The 21,826-nt window shown below is 34.0% G+C and overlaps 1 protein-coding gene across 1 annotated transcript; it reads right to left on the bottom strand.

The window, feature by feature from the left end:
* Nucleotides 1-8,531: 8,531 nt before the first annotated feature.
* Nucleotides 8,532-10,907, bottom strand: hoxc11b (homeobox C11b). Its single transcript, XM_060858199.1, has 2 exons — nt 10,211-10,907; nt 8,532-8,963 (listed from the first exon to the last, which is right to left on the bottom strand). The coding sequence occupies exons 1-2, from the start codon at nt 10,905-10,907 to the stop codon at nt 8,731-8,733; spliced, it is 930 nt and encodes a 309-aa protein (XP_060714182.1). The 3' UTR covers nt 8,532-8,730.
* Between the last annotated feature and the right edge of the window lie 10,919 nt (nt 10,908-21,826).

Raw genomic sequence — 21,826 nt, 5'->3', positions numbered from 1 at the left:
CCTCCCAGACAACCAGAAACGAATACTTTCCGTGTTTATTTTAGACAATGAATATCGAGGTAATACATCGGTGACTAAAATACTGTGAATACAATGAAAACCTGGGATTTTGCTTTACGTTTATAACTGGAAATTATTGCAAACATTTACAAATAAATCAACAAAAAACCGGAATAACTTATGCATTTAATATTCACAGTTATTCACTAGGTCACTATTTAAACGAAAGCAAATCTTGATATTCACTGTTAACCTCCTTTGTTGGTAACGTCAGATGCTCCTCTTCTTCTAACGCATTCAGAGGACACTCCTATGGATTTGATACCGTCAGTTTTTTTTTCTTATACAAACCTGTGGGCTCCAGACAGCTCGAGTACGCTGTCATTAAATCATATGGGGAACGAACCAAATACTAAGAAATTCTAAAATTCGCGCCTGTAATGGAAAACACACAATTACTGTAAAAATATCGAATGCAAAACAGAAATGTTTTCAATTGTGCTCTCAGATCTTTCTACTCCATTATATATCGGAAAAAGAATATTAAAACAGAACCATTCGGTGCATATTTTTTCTTTACTAGAGAACAGATAGATCTAAACAAGCCTAGCCGGTTGTACGATGCAAGAATGGTATCACTGTTAATCCCATTATGGGCGTTTTGAAGGCCAACACTTAGACTGTAACCCAAAGAAGACGGACGCACAATTGATCTTTTTCAACGAGAATAATAATTATAATATTTTTAATCATGCAGATTTTATAATAGTAAACACAAAAAGAAGAGAAACGGCAATCTGTATTATGTATTAAAATCTGTAGCGCTCCCGTTTCCTAAACTTTCAGTTCAGCTCAAAATGTCGGCACAGCAATGCTATTTTGCTTTTTAGCTTCCCGGAAGTAGAGTCTATTTATTTAAAATAGTTATTCTATTGGTGATGATAAACTAAAAGATCCAGTCGCTCCTGTGTATTTTAGAAAATAATGAAATCAAATCGAGTAATGCTAATATGAACAAACTACATTAGGTTATAGTGAGCAACAGATACTGGATATCAAAGTTAAATTCTGGTTCTTTCAACATGAACTAATTCTTTGTCGTAGTAAAAGAAGCTTCGTTAATATGTGTAACTCGTGTAAATGCACATTGCACACATTACCTCAACTCTGAACGCCAGTATGATTACTACACTCTAATTATCGACGCTTACAGGCTTATATGTGTAACCTTTTACTTTTCTAAATCATCAAATGCTGCCTATTAAAACTGTTGTTAAGTTCAGCGCTATCTTTTTATCGTTAAACATCTGAATATATTACCTTTTATTGTGTAAGTAATGCATTGTGTAAGTAAATTGTCTCTGTAATGCATTTTAACTTGCTTTGATACACTTATGTACTTGTAACAAATTTAGTTGACCTCGTATGTGACTGTCAGGTTTAGACCAAGATATAGGCCTGGTTATCCCTAACCCGAGGCTCACACTTGAAGACATTTCAGCAGTATACAGGAACTGACCTTACCTTCAGTATATCTAGTACTGTTTTGTAGTAACACGAAGCGAGATAAAGTTATGGAAAACTTTTCCCCGACATTAAATTCCCAGTTTCGATTCTTTTGTAAGACACTATAAGTACAGTACAAGCCACCCCTATTTTAATAGTGGAATGATCCGTTTCCCTGGAAACATGCTGTAGTATTTTAGAGATGGATAAAAGAAAAAAAAGACAGTCACGCGCGTAATTTTTCATTTATATATATATGTTAAATTAATTATGATATTTTACATCGTAACCAAACTTACACTTACAAGTGTCATTATTGTTCCTTTCCAAACTGTAGTAAAAAAAAAAAAAGCTAATCAAAACAAATAAATAAAAATAATAATAGTAATAATAGTAGTATGTAGAATGTATACAGAATAAAATAGGAATGATATAAATTAAGGAATGGATCAGAGATGCAGATTTGAATACAATGTTGATGTTGACAACATATAAGTTTGAATAGTAAGAATAGTCATAAATGAGTGTGTGCTAGTAATTTTGTTGCGGTTTACTTTCGTAATTTCGTATTTGCTAATTATTAATGTGTGAGTTAGCTATTTACTTTTTTGGACCAAGGTGTCTAAAGTGCCTGAATAAGCAATTATGTATGAAGTGTCTGAAGTGGCCAAGATCAAGAAACATGTCGTAGCTGCCAAGTAATATACTTCCAATATAGCAACAACTAAGTGAGCTTCTCAAGTAGAGAGAAGAACACTCTTTTAACCGTGTTTATTTAAACACTCTTTTGAACTATTCTATCTGATCACATAATTCTCTACTAGCTTAGAGAAAGTCAATATTAATCCAAAACAGGCCTCTATAAATAGACTAAACAGCTCATCCACCGCTCAGCACTGCTCCCTCCTGGATTGTAGATCAGGACATACACACTATCACTGACTATAGTGTCCTCATTGGTCCACCACTTCTTTTGTGAGTGACGGTGGTGATTTTTCTGCTTTCTGTGCGGAGTAAGAGCGCCATCGTGGTGGCTGTGAGTTGTAATTACAATTAATAAACACACGTCATGATCTGTAAATAGAATTGATGCGATATTTTGTTGTGATTTAAATTCCAGAAACCATATTAAACATTATTATTAATTATCATATTTCATACATTATACAAAGTCTTTGCTTGTTACAGTGACTATGGAATATATCTATTTCTGTAATGACTCATATTTAATGACCCATATTTATTTAGGTAACTAGGAGAGTTGAACTTACTCTTCTAAGCTGTAAAATTAGTACGTTTAAATTACCAAAATGAATTAAAGCATGTTGTTGTCACCCACAAGCTGTAATTATCTTTAACAAAAAAATCAACTCAGGTTTATTGTGTTATATATGCTAAAAGTGCTTATTTACTGACTTGAACATGGTGTACTTTTCTTCTTAATATTAAATCGAACGTGTACACTGTGTATAAGTATGGGCAGTGTGTGTCAGTACTGCGTTTTCAGTGAAGGTCACTAACACGGACCCTTGTTTTCATTCCAGCTTCATGGTTTGATGGCCTTGTTTTCCCTTCCTCCACACTTAGCACAGAAGGTCGTGCTGTTCGTGATGTTTAATCTAAATTCGAACGTGTAGTTAAAATAGCTCTCCCTCTTCACACCCAGCAAATTTTACTGAGGAGGTGAAATTACATCCGAGTCTTGGACACTCGTTTTAACATCGTGTTTAAGCAGTACTAATGCTCTGAATATCTAGGTTATTACAGGCCTTACAGCCAATATTATTTGCGCCAAATACCAAAACTCTAAATGCATGCACCTATTCTATGAGCCACAACATTTCAGTTTTGGGAATACTATCATTATGGGTTTATGGACTACTTAGAATCCATAAGAAATAAAACAAATAATAAAGTTATTTCACTCTTTTTCATCACGTGTTACGAACAGTGAAATTTATTCTAAAATCAAAATTGTCATTTGGCTAAAGAATTTTTTGCATGCAAAGCGACGCCGTCCATTTTCAAGTCACAGTTTAATTTAAGTGTAATTTTTAATAACGAATAGAAAATTGCAATGATCAAATACTAAATGCAGTCACACTAAAAATATTAAAAAAATACTAAAAAGTAAGCAGCACTAAGAAATATTACTGCCACAACACCCGCCATTTTAGGTCAAATTAACGTCGTGGTGGATTTTCCCTCGCGCTTCATACCAAATTGTTTGTCAAACTACTGTGCACTCAGACAAACTACTGTGACGACAGACAACAGATTAAGACGACAGATTAAGTTGTTAGAATAGAATAAAATTAGAATAAAATTATTAAGCATCCACAAGTCGGAAAGCTTGAATTCCTATTAAATAATTTTGTTTACATTTCAGCATCGAAACAGATAGATTAAATTGTGCGTGTTCAGATGTCTTTAGGTTTACTTACAAAGACGGTCTAACTAAAATAAAACAAATAATAAATATAGGTGTATCTGGCAATATTCCTCGATTTTGTTGGTACGTCTCGACGATAACTAAACTTGGGTGTTGTCCTCTTTGCGTTGTCGCCACCCCCCATATCAACAGATTTCCCTTAGCATTGCAGCAACACTACAAATCTCGTAAATCAGGCATCGTGAAAGTAGCCTGGTATTTTTGGAGGGCTCAGGAACGAGTTGTTACTCGTGGAAATGTGTTGTGGCTCCTCCTTTTCCGGAACGTCAGTTCTTTCAAGTGCCACGAAACCGCCACAGACAGAAAAAAAGAAGCGCGGAATACCTCAGATATTTACTCCAAATAAATATTTAATCAGAGTAACAATTGTTAGTTTAAATTGAATGTAATGTCGCTGACTCACTCACGCACTCATCTTCGACCCTAACAATGATAGTGTTATCTACGAGGATTTTTTTTGATATCCAAGCTATTAATATATTTTGTTCTTGACATAATACACATAAAGTTGATTCAGACTCATTTAATAATAATAATAATAATAATAATAATAATAATAATAATAATAATAATAATAATAATAATAAATTGCATGCCAATAATACTAACCGAATTTATTAATTCTGAGTTATCGTACATTAGCACAAAGATTCAAAAGAGCACCGTTTGTTCAGAAGATCAGTTGAATTGTGATGCTGGAGCAGGACGAACAACAAATAACCTTGACAGGTGTACTCCTTGATCAGTGCCGAGAACCATTTTAGTTGTTTTAGGAAAAGAGGTAACTCCTGCTTATGTCCAAGGCTTACGCTTGTGAATCAGACTTCACGTGTGACATCAGTTGTTAAGTGCAAAAAATAACTCCTAAATTAACAACATTACTACATGTTTGTATGTTTAAAAGGCACTGGGGAAAGCCAAGGTCATGTAGAGGCACAGGTATCACGCTACATAACCTACAAGCAATGCTACCAAAACTCTAACCTCAAGTCAAGGGGGTCTGTTAGCTTACACAATGAATGCAAAATAAATAAATATATCTAGCTAAATATATATATATATATATATATATATATATATATATATATATATATATATATATATATATATATATATAAATATATATAATATATCTGCAAAAAGTTTAACTTTGTCCTAAATACACATAGAATAAAAAATGGTTCTTCAATGGTTCCTAGCATATAAAAATCTGTCTTAGATAAGGAAGCCCTTTACTGTAGGATCTGCCACAGAACGTTTAAGAGCTTTCTTATGGAGCAACCGAAGAACCGGTCAAACTTGTAATATTTCTGTGTGTGTACGTATGGTGGCTTAACATATATGTTCTTGCTCACATTGGATTTCTCAAGTCTAAAAACCTGGATCTGTCTTTGTTGTTGAGTCAACAATTAAACAAAACTGCACACATAAAAAGGTCTCTCCAGCTTACTAAATAAGTCTTGTGTTAAGAACGTACAACACAAACAGATTTAGTAGGCAGTTAGTAACAAGCAAACTAGTCATTACTATGCACTGAGTGTGAAATTTAAGGTTTTAACTTAAGAACTTAAGAACAGCTGCTGCAACTCTATCCAGACATGGCTGCTTTATAAGCAGAAGCATGAAGTAGGAGGTGGGAATAAAAAAAGCAGCTCTGGCAACCTGATGCTGGAGAAAGAGTATACAGTGCAGAAAGAGCTAAAGTGTCTCAGCGGGGGGCCAAGTGAGTACAGGAGTCTGAAATACACTACCCCCCATAGTCACTCATTTACACACATGCATAAACATTTTTCATACACTGCCTTTCCCCTATCAATTCCCTTTTCATTATCACATTGTGTTAGCTTCCCTTCCCCTACTTCTTCAAATGACCCGAGTGATCCTAACATCACTACTATGTCATTACAAACAATGAAATGCAATGCTGACATGATAATAGATACATGTACAAAATCATGTTGTAATCCACTCTTCCTCTTCTTTTAGTAGCATGCTGATGGCTTTATTCAAAGCTGATACATGATCCACCTACCTCAAATGAATGTTAGCCAGATGTGCAATGAGCTATTTCACAGCCTCTGTGGGAATTTGAATCCAGACTCTTACCATTTGGTCCATGAGGCCCTTGGATTTGGAAAACTTTTGTTTTAGTAGTGGTGCCCTTATTTTGTGTCTAACCACTGGCAGACTTCAAATGTCAACACTTCAGCATAGATCTATAGGCTTCCATCCAAGAATAAGTTTCTCTTGGCTTTATGTGTAATATGTAGCAAGGAGATATCAAACCGGCATGACAAAGTACTTATCATATTTCATTTAAAATTATATTCCACACCCTTAATTTTTTTTTTCATGGGTTTGTAGCTGAGTCATGAGTGTTTGGTGAACAGTGAAAATCCAGACAAGATGATCTTGACATTTATAAGACAGATACAAGATTTTGCAAGAGGATTGATGACGCTTTTTTTTGGATAATATTTAAAGCATATGTAAAATAAATTTTACATGCTATGCTATTGTTTGCTTTATAACGGAACACAAATGTTCCGTTATAAAGTGTTGCTAATGGGTTCTGCTGATTTCAATTTCTAGCTAATTAACAAGTTTGTGATCATCAATAGGTGTTACGAGTCACCACTATTAAAATGGACTATGTATTTTACTTTACAATACAATATTGTAATTGGAATTATTCGTTGCTTTGAAATTAGACGTAAATGATTAACCTGGTTTGCAGCATGGCATCAGCGGTCGGTTTTCGCTTTTTTTTAACAATTCATCTCTTTCTCAGTCCTTGTCTTGGTCAGTTGTCTCGTTGGTGTTTTGCTCATTCAGCACCAACAGAGGTTTTTTTTGCTGGCGCTTTACAGCGCAGGGTTAAAGGTGTTGGCCTTGACTTCACGGAAGTTCAAAGGCAATTTGTGCTGAAATAGCGTGGACCTTGAGCAAAACATCCCCACACTCCGTATTTCCTGATAAATCTAAGCAATCGTAACAAAAGCACACAATATATAAAACTGAAACACAGCAAAATAATAGGACCTGCTTCAACTAAATATATTTCAGGTAGTGGTGAACGTGGTGAAATGTACACAACACCACCACATGGTTTTCTGCCTAAAGCCAAGACCATTAAATAGCTTTCTGTGTAAAATGACTGTGAAAAATGTTCTTATCTCAAGAAGCCCATTTAACACATTATTTAAAGCGGAAAAAATGTTAGTTGTTTCTTAGTCTTTGTATTGTTATCACTTTTTTTTTTTTTTTTTTTTTTTTTTTTTTTACGGCGGAAGGAATCTCACTCCTCCGAGCAGAAGGTGCAATTAAGAGAAAAAAATACAATTTAGTGTCGGTGCATTTACGACGTTGTCTAGACTGGACGTGTTTTCAAATGACCGCTGGAAATTTCTTTTAGTGCCCACCCTTAGCTGCTTCTAGGCTTTTACACACACACACACACACACACACACACATATACACGTGTTTTCTTCTGGCTATGTAAGGGTCATACCTGGACTGCAATCAAATCCGCTCTACTTAATACTTTACAGACATTTCGTCAAAGTAAAAAAATGAGTAAGATGAACCGTTTGACTGCGCAAAAGTGACAAATTAGGAATCAAGCCTTAATTGTCTGTAGCTGGTTTTATTTTGCCGAAAAGCAAACTTTCCCAACTCACACTGATTTGCGAGAGGAAACGTTCTCTGATTCCCCAATTACAGGCTGTAGTGGTTTTAATGTTCCTTTACGTTTAACATTAAATCTTTCTAAATATGTGGCCTTTCTGAAGAAGTTTGCTTAGGAGCTGCTAAACATTGCTGTTGACATTTCATTTCCACAATTACGTCACTCTTTTTTAATCACCTTTTTTTTCTTTCACATTTTAGACTTAATAGATCTTTCTCCTTGTTTCAACGTTTGACCGTTATCTCTATGGAGTTAAATATTCTATGGCGTTAAATTTCAGTTCAAAATTAAGTTCCAAATTACAACTTTCAGAAAAAGCTATGTGTTGAATTAAATAAAGAAAATGATTTTACTTTATTTTTTTAAGTACATTCTTAAATTTGCATATGCATATATTCAACGCCTCCCCCTCTCCCCTTCCATTGCGTAACATGTAAACAGCTAGCATAAACAACAGCTTACAATGGTATAGAAATAGAAAACTCTGCAGCCTTCTCTTCACTGAGACGTTTTCTGTTCTCCAGAATGGATAATGCAAGTGAAAAAGAAATTCAAAGAAAAATAAAAAATACATATTTACAGTGAGTAATAATAGACAATGGTGATTAATCATATTGCATAGTCTCAAAGGTGGGAATTTTCCTGTAAATAAAGAGTCTACAAGATTCTAATGAATAATAATAATAATAATAATAATAATAATAATAATAATAATAATAATAATAATCTTAGAGACAATCAACAACTTCATCGACACGTCCATTACAATAAGTCAATTCAGAGTAAAATAGTTATAGTTGATGGGAAGCTCAACTGAAACCTGATTCTTTATTAGAATAAGGTGTTTACATGATGGAAATGACTTTCTTTAGGTATAACTCTCTTAACATCATTTATGCTTAAGATCGATGACATTATAAAGCAAGATATGCTGGGCGAAAACATGTGTCCATAAATGTCCCAACTTTTGCGTATCAACAACCAAGTATTAAAATCAAGCTCTGTCTTCATTATGATTCAACTTTGCATTGCATTTTGGGAAATTATTATAATATCCAGTATATGAGAAAAAACCCAACACAGTTCACAAAAGAGGGTTACCGGAAAAATACTGCAGACGATCTCGACTTAATTTCTTCTCTTTCATTCGTCGGTTTTGGAACCAGATTTTCACCTGTCGATCGGTGAGGTTCAGCATGCGCGAGAGCTGCAGCCTCTTCTCTTTGTTGATGTAAACATTAAAGAAAAACTCTCGTTCGAGCTCCCGGATCTGAAACTTAGTGTAAGGGCATCGCTTCTTCCGCGTCCGAGTTGCACCTTCAAATTTAAGATGGAAGAAAAATATTTTACTAATATATTAAATACAAAACAAACAAAATAATGACAAAACGGCCCAGGTCAAATGCCATTAACAAATAATCTAGTTTTCTCACCCTGCTAATTACCATGTGCAAGAACAGCACCGACCACATATTTGCATTTTTCCGGGTTCTAAAAAGTGATTGTGGAAGTTCAATAAATGTGATTTGTAGATGCACTCATTTGTTGTTTATTAATAAGCTTACGCTACAAATGTAGGTATAGCTGTAGTTATATGCTTATTACTTATTAGAATTAAAAAATATATATATTGAGTTCATAAGATGACTTTGAGATTTAAATACCTTCCTTTCTCTCAGGAAAAACCTTTACCCACCGACATTATTTTGCACAAATATACATGTATGCTATTTAACGTTTACCGTGAATGCAGGATTATAAATCTAAAAATTACTTCAGCTATTATTTATTATTTAACATTTTAGTGAAATTGGATCCCCTCAAGAATCACAAATCGACTGATAAACATGCATTCTCTAATTAGTTGGGTATTATCAACCTAAATATATTCACAACACTGAACGAAACTTGGGAGCTTAACGAGGGCGTGTATGAATTTGTTATAATTTGTTCTTAATGGATACTTAAACTTATGACTGTGTTCTTAATGAAAAGTGAGGTTCTTCTGTTTGAAACGTTTACAATTCCTATTTATTATTTTAAAGCACTGAATTAGAATGATATAGAGGACTCCGTGCTAACGTTAATGAGGAAGCGAGCGTTAAACGCACTACACTACTAAGTGGAAACAACACATGCAATGCGAAACCCCCTACAACGGCTTAAATACAATTACCAAGCTTATACTGCGTGTAGGTTTAAATAGCACTGTTCTGCCCAATTGCTTTTACCCTCCATGTCTCCTTTAAAAATCCCCTTTAAATGTCTATCGCGCAAGTTCATGATCAAAGTTAACATTTGTCACAACAGCTCGCTCTTAAAATTTCACAGACTCACATAGCGCTACGCTTGTGTGTAACATATCGTTTATTTCTTTTCAAAGCCCTTTTTCCCGTCGTAAAAATTCTTCTTGTTGCAAGAAATAGGTTTTGTAGGTTATAATAAAATCCTTTGAATGCTTATAAAACTGCACGTAAAATCTAGCCGGCGAAACGCAGGGCTCGAGCCCTTCACCCTTTTTATTTTCTCTCTCCTTTCTCCCTTTACAGCTGCCTGATACCTACTGGAGTGCTCGTTTTTGCAGGCGCCGTCGTCTTTCGCCGCCGCGGACGAGGCACCAGACGCCGCGGTGGCATGCTCATCCTCTTCGTCGTCCTCCTCGCGCTGGTGGTCTTTCTCTGGGTCGGTACGCGCCACCGGATCCGGTTTGCTGACGTCCTCTTCTTTTTGCACGCAGTCCTCTACGGACCCTCCGTAGGCACCCTCGAAAAAACGATCAAAACCTTGGGGGAGGACGTTGTTGTTCTTTCCCGTGGCGGGGTAAAAGCTTGTACCGGCTTGTTGATGAAGATGATGATGATGAGGATGATGATGGTGGTGGTGGTGGTTGTTATAGACACTCTCGTTCTTCATCAGCATTTCCGTCATAGAGGACGATGGCGGAAGACATTCCTCTGCCGCGTAGCACGGCGCGTAGCTCCCTCTGTGGTGCCACTTGGCTGACGGATCCAGTCCGTACGACACGTCCCGAACAGGCTGCACGTGAGACAGGCTTGTGGGGTATGGGTAAGCAATCTGACGCGAGGAAGCCTGCGGCAGGAACGACGACACCGCAGAGGAGGAAGTAGAAAACTCGGGCACGTAGTAGGCACAGTTGGGGAGGTAGAGACTCGAGCCGCAGCCCGTCCGTTCCCCAAATTCGGCACCTCTGTCTTTTCGCGTCTGGGAGCAGAAGTTGCCCAGATTGACCGAGTTAAACATCGTCCTGACTCATGCACTCGGAGTACAGTCGGATGGATGTTTTTTTGAGGGGGGGTCGGTGGTGTTGGTGGTGGGTGGGGGGGAACTCGAACCGCAGAAGAGAGAAAGGGGGGAAAAAAATTTGGGAATGCGAGATGACGCTCGCTTGCTTTCCGTCTAAAGTCGCTCCTAAAGACACGTGATCGAAAGTAGATATATTGTCGTATATCAATTTGGAAAAGCTTAACGTGTGGAGGAGTGGTTCGCTTTAAGTTATAGTGGTAGAGCTGCACACGGTCGGCTTTCAGAAGACCACAGAGACGTTAGAAGTGATTATCATATAAACGTATAGCAATGTCTATGCTATATTACGCACATGCGCAGTATTATAGCTCTCCAATGAAAGCAAATTGCATATCCTTTGTAATAGAGAGACGTTGCATTTGTGATTATGATTTAAAAAACGTGTAATACACCATATTCTATTCGATATACAATTTAGGTTTATTAAATTATACGTAATCACAATAATTGTTGATGGTCGAATGCATATTATGCAGTTTTATTTAGTATATTGAGTCTAAAACCTACTGCAACACACTTTTCTATATTAAACATAAAGAACATTCTCATCTCGTGTTAGCGTAATTGTTGCCAATTTATTTCACGTACAAAGACACAGAAATACATAGATACGTATACACAACCATATTAAAATTATTTGACAATTACTTTAGTATACTTTTATACTCTAGTATAAAAACTATCCTGTTTGCGGCTTAAATTAGAAAATGCATAGCATATTTTTCTGTGTAACGATATTTTCTGAAAGCAGACCTTTGTGCAACTCTGGTTTTGGCATAATAAATAATTAGACCTACTAGGCCTTAATTATGAGAAAACTGCAAAATCCAGTTTGACCTGACCATTGACAAACCGAGCGAGCTGCGAGCAAAGCAAAAACAAACTTACTCCTCAGTTAAACACAGGGCTATTTTCCCTAGAATCTTAGATCTGTGGAGAAATATTTATTCACGATTTTCACGTCGACATTAGGATTTTGTTGTGGGTTGGCTGCATTTCGGAAATTTCTTTTTTAAATATAATTTAACAAAAATGGATTGGATATTATGAAGAACTGTTTGTACAAATGAAGATTTTCTATGGATAAAAGCTCGGGCGTCTTCAATCAAGTACAAAGGAAGCAGACAGCTGTCCAGACAGCACTTGAATTTGACCACTAAAGTCTAGTGAGCGACAAGACTGTCATAAAGTGCCAAAATAGTTGCGAAAGTATTTTCGCATGGCGAAGAAACGTGCAGTCAGATCTAAATGTTTACTATCTTGTTATTTAAATGTAAGAATTGTGATAAAGATTAGTAAAGCTTTATTTGAAACATTATCATTTTATTATGTGTTAAATATGCTAAACGACTAAGACAAGCTTGAATATTGCTATAAAGAAAAGACACTGCAACAGCTTCAGACTGCTGGTATGTAAAATGGCTTTACAAGTTGAGTTTATGTCTGCACCGATAGTGTGCTAATGCAGTAAAGACACCGAATAAACAAGCTTAACGAAAACAAAAGCGCCATGTTCGTCTTTTTCTTTGTCTTTGATTCCAGTTCGAAAATGTACTTTCATTGTGAGTTTTCAGTAAGCGCTTAAGGATCTAGATGCAAACCGTTTGTAAATGGAAATCTTGCAAACGTTTTCAATGAAATTATATATACATACATACAATTTGCTCGCTAAAAAGACGTGCAAAGTGCATAATGACTAATCAGTTTCCATAAACGAATCATTCAATTATACAGAAATATTCTTTTTACGGCTTATGCATTCTAAGTGTGTGCAATTGCCAGTTAATGTTTTGTCAAAACATTTGTAAGTCTCTCAGTATACTAAAAAAACTAAAAATAAATTCGTAGTTAATAGATCAAACCTGTCGAGCGGTGAAGATAGTTTGTTCTCATTCTTAAAATTCTCATTCGCACATAAATCGGGTCTGAAACAAGCCTTAAACGTGGCGAGCGTGTTAAGCAGTGTTATTGTCCCCTCATGGCTCAGATCATTTTAATTGGATGTAAGCCAAGCTATTAAACCCGCTCGTATGAGCTGTGAAAAGGCTAAAACACCAACAAAACAGCCAACTGAGGGTCTTATAGACAAATCTTACAAAGAAATAATGCATATAAAATACATAACAAGGAGAAATGTGGACACTGGAAGGCAAAATAAAGTCAGATCTTACCGAGAGGATTTTGTCATACCAAATGTGTTAGACACGGCTAATGTGTTTGCATACACATTTATAAATATTATATATATATAATATGAAGATACACACACGCACACACACATACGCTCTTCCTTGCCCTGTTGTGTTAAATATAATCAGATTCTCCAAATAATATGATATGTTTTCTGTAATAATTGGACACGCGTCCAATCTCAATATTCAATATGCGCTTCATGGACTTTCTTACAAAATTGTAGTATACCAAAATAAATCACAGCAAACTATTATCGAATATATTCGAAATACAAACTTAATAAAATCTATACTTTAAGTAAAGCTATTTTTGCCGGTGAAAAAAACGTTCATGATCAGAAATAGCACTACAATTCTGTTTAAAATCCGGTTTCTACTTACATCTTGCTTGCCCATTTTTTAATAACTAAGTAGGCTAAAAATATAAATTAAAAACATTCTAAAGTGGAAACCCTAATTTGTGCATAATAATACATTTTGTTTGTCATAATAATACAGATAATGAGTATCTATAGCTTTTTTAGGTACATTTTGAGAGAAATGTTATCTACAGAAGTTAAAATGCAAAAGAGATTGAATTTTTCATAATAATGACAGGAATATAAAAGAACTTTCTTTGGTTCCCATCTCTATGACTCATAAATGAACTTTGCCGCTGACTAGGCTATAAGTTACCTGTAACAAATTTAAGGGCCGCAAAGTATGTGTGTTTATGAGCACGCGCGTGTTTTTCCCTCGTGGTATCTGATATATAAAATAGATTTACGAGAAAGGAAATAGTATCTGTATTTTCTTACCGAATATCCGTTTTGCTTTTTGGTTCCTACAGCATTAGGGCCTAATTGAGTCCCTCTCTTTATGGGGTTTAATTTCCTCCGCGCTACTGTTTCTCTCAGATCTCTGCGTTTGAAGTTGTTCTTCTCGATCACTTTAAATCTCTTTAAATTCACATCTTCATTTCTCATCGCAAAACAATTTCTTCCTTCCGAAATGCAAAACCGCGGTGACTCTCGCCCTGTATATGTGCTGTAAGTCTTTCTTTAAACCTGAACATAGATTTATCGGAAAATTTGCGCTTGAACTCTTTAGGCTACAAGCTTTTCTCAATTATTCCATATATGGCGCCTTACTAACTTGACCTTCAATTTATACACGTACCCGCCCACAGAGCTGGACCACAACACCGGATACTGAACTAAAACATGCCATTGCGAACCATTATCTTGTTTATCTAAAAGATTAACTAAAAATATTAATTTAGTAAAATATGAATGCTAACTCTACCAACAATCATCTTGTGATTTATCTAAACCACAATGACAAAAAATTGCTTCTTGACTTGAATTTAAACAAGAAAATTGTAACAGTAAAAACTGTCTATATACAGTAGGAGAAAAATTCTAAACTTTCGAAAGAAAAAAATACGCAATCACTTTAATCATATTTTGTATTAAATATATTATAATTATAGAGTTTTAAATTACACGCTTTTCGTTTGAGGGTTGTTTAATATAAAACGTCATATAATAAAATGCCATTAAACATAAATACCATTTATTAAGTATTAGTTAATAATAACAGTCGGCTAATACTAGTTTTAAATAATGTTAAACAATAATGTATATTTATGTATTTAATTTAATAGATTAAATAATGTCTAATAATGTATATATAATATTATTAATAATGCACACGTCGATCATGCACATGACTACTTATACGTGATATAAGTGACTATAAATTGTAATATTATATACAGAAACATATCTATTTTCAGATATACATTTATTAAATTTGATAATATTTATATGTCGAACTGACGAAATGCTAGCGCCACACTTACCTACGCAGAATATATCAGCGCTGTAGAAAGAAGGATGTAGACACTTTGGTATTATAAAGTTTAATACATATATAATAACACTTTTTTTTTAGAGTATTTAAATTTTTCTACCTGACGGCAAATGACACAAAGAATTCAAGTGCAAGGTTAAGACCACTGTTGCGCGCAACGGGACGCTTGAAATGAGATCGCAACTTATTTGTGTTTGAATAAAATAAGATAATTTTGAAATGTAGTTTAAAAACTGAAATTGAAACTTTGAACCTCTTTAAATTTAAAACTAGAATAAGGATGTTGTTGGTTTAAATGTGGGTTGCAACATCAAAAACAATAATAATAATAGAATATTATTATTATTATTATTATTATTATTATTATTATTATTATTATTATTATTATTATTTCAACTCACAGCTATGGAGGAAATTTAGCTCAAAAGCTTAAATTGATGACGATTTTAAATTGTTTTATGTTGTGTGCTGCTACACGTTAATTTAATACTTAACAGATTTTTCGAAGGATAAAAATGTATTCTAATATAATATTAGGTATTATGCATAGCTATATCCTCTTTATATGTTTCATTTTTATTTTCATCTGCTTAAACATTGCTTATTATTATTATTATTATTATTATTATTATTATTATTATTATTATTATTATTACTTACAGTTTGTAAATAAACATTGGTAATCATGCTAAACTTAACATCCTATCGCCACTGAAAACTGTTTGTGTAGTGTTTCTGTTGTGCTTCATTTACGTTTATTCAAACTCTGGACAGTAGTGTACATTTACCATTTCAAACAACGTAAACACACATTCAACCAACCAAACTAACACACACACACACACACACACACACACACACACACACACACACACACACACACACACACACAGTACTGAATCTGCAAACCTATGGAATAATTAACTTTATTTAAAGAAAATCAACATGTTTGAAAAGTACATTTGTATTGTGATATAAGTTGGTAAGTGATATAAGTGCAAAGCTTTTCTTTACCAGTCTTTTTTTCGAGTTTTTGCGTATATATCAAACATTTCATACAGCATATGACAGAGTTCTAATTATTTTTTTTATTTGTCCCTAAGTTTCAATTTCATTTGTTAATGATCACATAACGGTTACCCAACAAGGAACACTTTGACACTTTATATCTCGTACTTTTATCTTTACTTTATTCTCACGTAACACTCAGTGTTGCTCGTTACATATCATTGCTCAGATGTATTAGAAGAATAGAAAAAAAACGTATTATGAAAACGCTATATTTGCACGTTTTATTCTTGCCTAATTTAGAAATTCACATTTTATAGTCATTGAGATAGTGATTAAATTCCTACAATTTAATAAAAATAATACAACTACAGAAACTCTATGAATATGTGTAGTTTAAGAAATAATCCAGTTATTATTTATTGACAAGTTAAATGTGTTTTTCTGTGTTAAATGGATAAATGATGGCTTTGTGTGCGTGTGTACGCATTCTTTTAGTTATTTCTCTTCTTCGTCTGCACGTCCAGTTTACGTCTTTTTGGGAGTTAAAGAAAATCTCGCATGAAAATGTGCTAGTCCACGTTAAAGTTCGTTTGGTCTTTCAAATACGTTTTTCTAATCTTTATATAAGCATGGCGGCCTTGTAAACTGCGTTTCTCTGTCGCCTTGTTACACTTTCATTACACTAACACTTTCTAACACTCTCACGTAGACTTACATGCACCAATTTGTTCTTAATGAATGATGGTTTAATTAAGTCTTTAGTTAAATAATGTTTGTAAAGGATATAAAATTATAGTGTTGAGAAGATAGATTCGGAAGCACACTGATCTAACGCATACTATTATATGAATGACCGTGAATTGCTGAGCTATTTGGTGAAATAGAGAAAAACTAAATGATGGATATTAAGAAGATTAAAAGGCAACCGTGATCTAAGAAATCTCTTTGTTTTCTCTGTTCTATCTTTTCTCCCTTTTCTTCCTCCTCTTTCACCCCTCCTCCCTCCCATTTCCACATTCAAGGTCTTCGTCAAAGGCACAGATCAATGACCACAGACAAACCGCCATAAAGTGGCCTAAGTCCGTCTCAAAGTCAAAACCGCAGCCATAAAATACTTAAAATGCATGCAAACCACCAAACGACCAAAATTCCATAGACTAACAAAATAAGGAATACTGAGGTGGAGGTAGAAAATTACAATCTTGCCGAGGACTTCGAACGATATCACAAAAAACCCCGAGAAACGCTAATAATGCACGAGAATGCAGTACTATCGTACACAATTTCCAACTCTCACACATGAACAACATGTTCTCAGAAGAAATCCAGCAGCATTCAAGTCAAATTTGAGTCAAGGAGTTACGTTCTGCGAATAAAGCCAAGTAGGACAAGAAGCCAAACGGCATGGCCTTCATTTTTACCCTTATACACTCGAAGCTTTTCAGACGCGTATCTTGAAAAAAAAAAGACCACAAGCTAACAAATGTTTTGATTAACGCTTTTAATAGGCATGTGTAACAAATTCGTGAGTACGCATATTTCTGTGTAATATCGCTCATCTCTGAGTGTTGCAGTGTAATTGTCTTTTCAAAAAAGCTTCACGTAAAGTTAAATTTCTTATTCATGGCTATTATTACGTCATTCATTCATTAGTATAATAATGTATATGATTCATATAGTGTAGAAAATACATTCGGAGACCTGTTCATAGCACTATAGATAGACAAAGAGATTATTATTTTTTTTTTTTTACAAAGTACTGTTCACATTCTCATGCTCTCCTCACCACAATGTAGTCACAGGCCTTCTAGGAAATAACTTTTGCTGTGATAGAACACGAATCAGTGAATGTAATGAGACTGTATGAGGGCTATGAGATTTATCTGCGAGGTGGAAAAAAAATGTTTTAGTTCTTGTAATGGTAAATCGCATTTGTTTTTAGGTTTTAGACAAGCATAAGTTTGTTACATGAATAAACATTTAACATGAATAAACATTTAACAGTGAGTGTACGTGAGTAAACTCGTGAGTGTTTACACGTGAGTGTACAGTAAACTCGTTCGAAAAAAAAGTTCGATTTTTAAGTCTGTATTTAAAGAAATAGCAAATTCAAAGTTTTCCCAACGCGTCACAAGTTGTATTAATTGATTAGTAAAGTGCCAATTAGAAATTCTCTCTCTCTCTCTCTCTCTCTCTCTCTCTCTCTCTCTCTCTCTCTCTCTCTCTCTCTCTCTCTCTCTCTCTCTCTCTCTCTCTCTCTCTCTCACACACACACACACACACACACACACACACACACACACACACACACACACACACACACACACTTACATTAACATTAAGACACACCGACACAACGCCGCTTGCCCTGTGTTTTTTTCTCTTTAGTCCCAAAGAGACTAAGATAAAGGTGATGATGTAAAATACTTTATGGTACCCAAAGAAAAGTTGTCCTATTGAAGCTATATCACAAACTACAAAACACTCTTCAAAATGTCAAACGTATAAATAATCTAATCTCACACAAATATAAAGATGCATAATAATGTTGAAATAATAAAAATGTTTAAAACATTTTATCATACACAGAAAATATATATATCAAACACACACATGACTGTATCTACACACACTTGTGACTTACATGTGTTGCATTGTCTTCCATTGTGACTTAACAACATCATCACCAACAACAATAATAATAATCATAATAACAACTACAACAACAACAACAATAATAACAACAATAACAATAATAATAACAACAACAACAACAATAATTATTATTATTGTTATTATTTTATTATTATTGTTATTATTATTATTATTGTTGTTGTTGTTGTTGTTGTTGTTGTTGTTGTTGTTATTGTTATTATTATTATTATTATAAAAGAAGAATAAGATTGATGGATTGATGCTTTTCGAAAATCCATTTATGGGCTATCTTAACTGTCAATTTCTGAAAAATATCCGCGCAATATCTCCAAATTCAAAAATACTTATTTAGGCTATTATGGATCTTCCCTCATATATTATTTTATTGCATCCTCTTTGCAGTCTTGTAAAACCTGAGCGCTGTGCCCAGTTTACATAAAATTAGCAATACGAGGACTTGATGTTATCTTTTTATATTTTTTTTCGCCTGCAAGTGCCTCATAAAACGATTTGTTTGTAAATGACACCACGCCTCTTATTTAAACCTTCATGTGGTTAAGTTTTGATTATAATGGTAATGGAAAATAACAGTCAATATCAGTGACGTTAGTAAAAAAAGTGTTGGAATTTTATAGGTCATCCAAGAAAATTGAAAAAACTGAAATGACAACAAAGATACTGGAAAGATATTTTAATAGACAGGAAGCGCACGATTATACTTACAGGCGTCATTTATATTATTTTAACAAAGAAGGTGTCGCTGAACAAATATACGAACAGCAGGATCGTCACATTAAGCAACAGGAAAACACATTATATTTCATCACAGTTTTCTTTACAAACTTTTTGGGACAAAATAGTGACATAGAGCAGCAGAATCATTTAAATAAGCTACTAATGCATGCAAATACTGCGCTATAGTACAATATTTTCTCGTTCCCTCTACACCATACTGTGTATTTAGCATTACAAGCTCACATTCTGTAATTTATAATATTTAATTTATACACGTGGAACCTTTTAATATTAAAATCAAATATACAGCACGATCTTACGACACATTCATAGGTATTCCAACCAGCTAGATTTGGAAGAGACACGTTACTCTATCAGGAAAAAAAGTTCTTCAGTTGGTTCTTTGAATAGGTAAGAATTCTGTAGAAAGGCTGTTCTCCTGTTTGAAACTCTAACAGGAAAACACTCTGTTTATTCATTTCCCCCGAGGTTTAACCCAAGAACTTTGAACCTTGAAGAGTTTTATATTTGACTTTTTCCCCTAAGAGTGTTATCTTTCCTAGCTTGCCAGAATTTTTTTCAGCTGGCTTGAATTCATACGAATTACTGATCGTGATTTGTTGGAAATAAACAATGAAATGCATAGACACCACAGATTTCAGTCTGTCCATGATGAGTAACGACTCACTGCAAATGCATAGAAATATTTAACAAATTCATGAGCGTTCATTATTGCTCAGCTATGACTGTTGCATTTATTCATAATTTGCAATGGTTCATAATTTAACTGCGCCGAGTAGAATTTGATAAATGCAGAAATGATTTAAAAACAATCCAAATACAATTTAATAACTTTCTGTCTGGAATATAAAAGGCGCCATTTTGTAAATGAACACAGTAAGGAATGTTTTCTCAAGGAAACATATATTAATTATTTTCCTTATCGTTGCCTATAGCCTGATACACGTCTTGTTTAAATACTAGTGTAAATAATATATGCCGTGTAATAATGTGTATTATAGTAGTAAACAATGCCAGTTGATAAATATAAAAATAAAACAATAATTTGATAAAAAGCAAATGTAATAATAATAATAATAATAATAATAATAATAATAATATGAAGAAGAAGAAGAAGAAGAAGAAGAAGAAGAAGAAGGAGAAGAAGAAGAAGAAGAAGAAGAAGAAGTAATAAGAAATGTAATAGGAATAATGACTAAGCACAGATTCGGTTCCCAACGCCTCTTACAAAAATGGCAAAGGGGAAAAAGATATAAATATGGAAATGTATATTTTATTATACTTTATCTATACTTTTGTATAAGGTTAGGTTTAGGATTTTCGAATATAAACACACCACACACATATTAATTTCAGGTGTGCTATTGATATAAAAAAATCCAGATTTTAAATGTAATTCACAAATGTATTGTCTGGAGTTTGTTGTCGATATTATATCATATCGATACCTTCATTTTCGATGAATGTCATAGACAATTAACATAAAAAGAAAATTAACCTTACGGTGTTCTTGATTAAACACTTTGAAGACAATTACAGAGATTCCTCTACACTTACGCGGAAATTCTTTAAATAGTGGTTCACATATATAAAGGTTTTAATTGACTGATGAATACACAAAACCCTGATGAATAGCGTAAGAGGTATAGGTTTTGTATAGGTAAGTGTTCTTAGATTACTTGGGACTCCTTGAACTCATTTGATAGACGTGTAGGGCAACTCCGATTTACTAAATTTTAATTCGGATTATTTTAGATTTATTTTAGCATTGGGTCTTTTGCTGTGTCATGCTATAGACTACAATGCACTTTTTGTTTTATTTTTTTAAACAAAGGATAGCACATATTTTGCGCTTATACATTCCACAAGGTGTTCAATATTCTACCTTGAACATGCTAAATGCTAAATACTATTTACTTGTAAACTAAATGGCATAGACTCAAGTTTCAAGTGTGCTAATAAGCTTGTTGTCAAAAAAGTCATCGTTGTCATTGTTTCGTATGGTAAAATAAAGTATGCGCATATTTCGCCCGTGACCTTGCAGAGTTAAAGCAATACAGTGAGGAGATGAGGTAACATGAAAATGCTGAAAAAAAGAAGTAAAAAAGAGTTAAAACACTCAAAAGTGTTGAAGTCTTTGCAAAGTCACGCTACACATTATGCAGTTCGTGCATTAAATGATATCTGTTATACATCTGTTACCCAATTTAAAATATTTTAAAATTTTCGGTGTACTTTCATTAATTTAACAAATAGAAATTTTGAAATAAACCTCGTATGATCGTATGTTATGAATAATACGGTAACTCTAAGAACCCTATTAATAGTGATTATTAGGTGGCTTGAAATGATACACCAAAAAAAAACAGGTTGTATCAGGAACCTGGT

This window comes from Tachysurus vachellii, chromosome 22, assembly GCF_030014155.1.
Source record: "Tachysurus vachellii isolate PV-2020 chromosome 22, HZAU_Pvac_v1, whole genome shotgun sequence".
In the NCBI taxonomy this organism is placed as follows: domain Eukaryota; kingdom Metazoa; phylum Chordata; class Actinopteri; order Siluriformes; family Bagridae; genus Tachysurus; species Tachysurus vachellii.
Note: the sequence above shows the minus strand (reverse complement) of the source record. Positions and strands in the feature narration are given on the sequence as shown.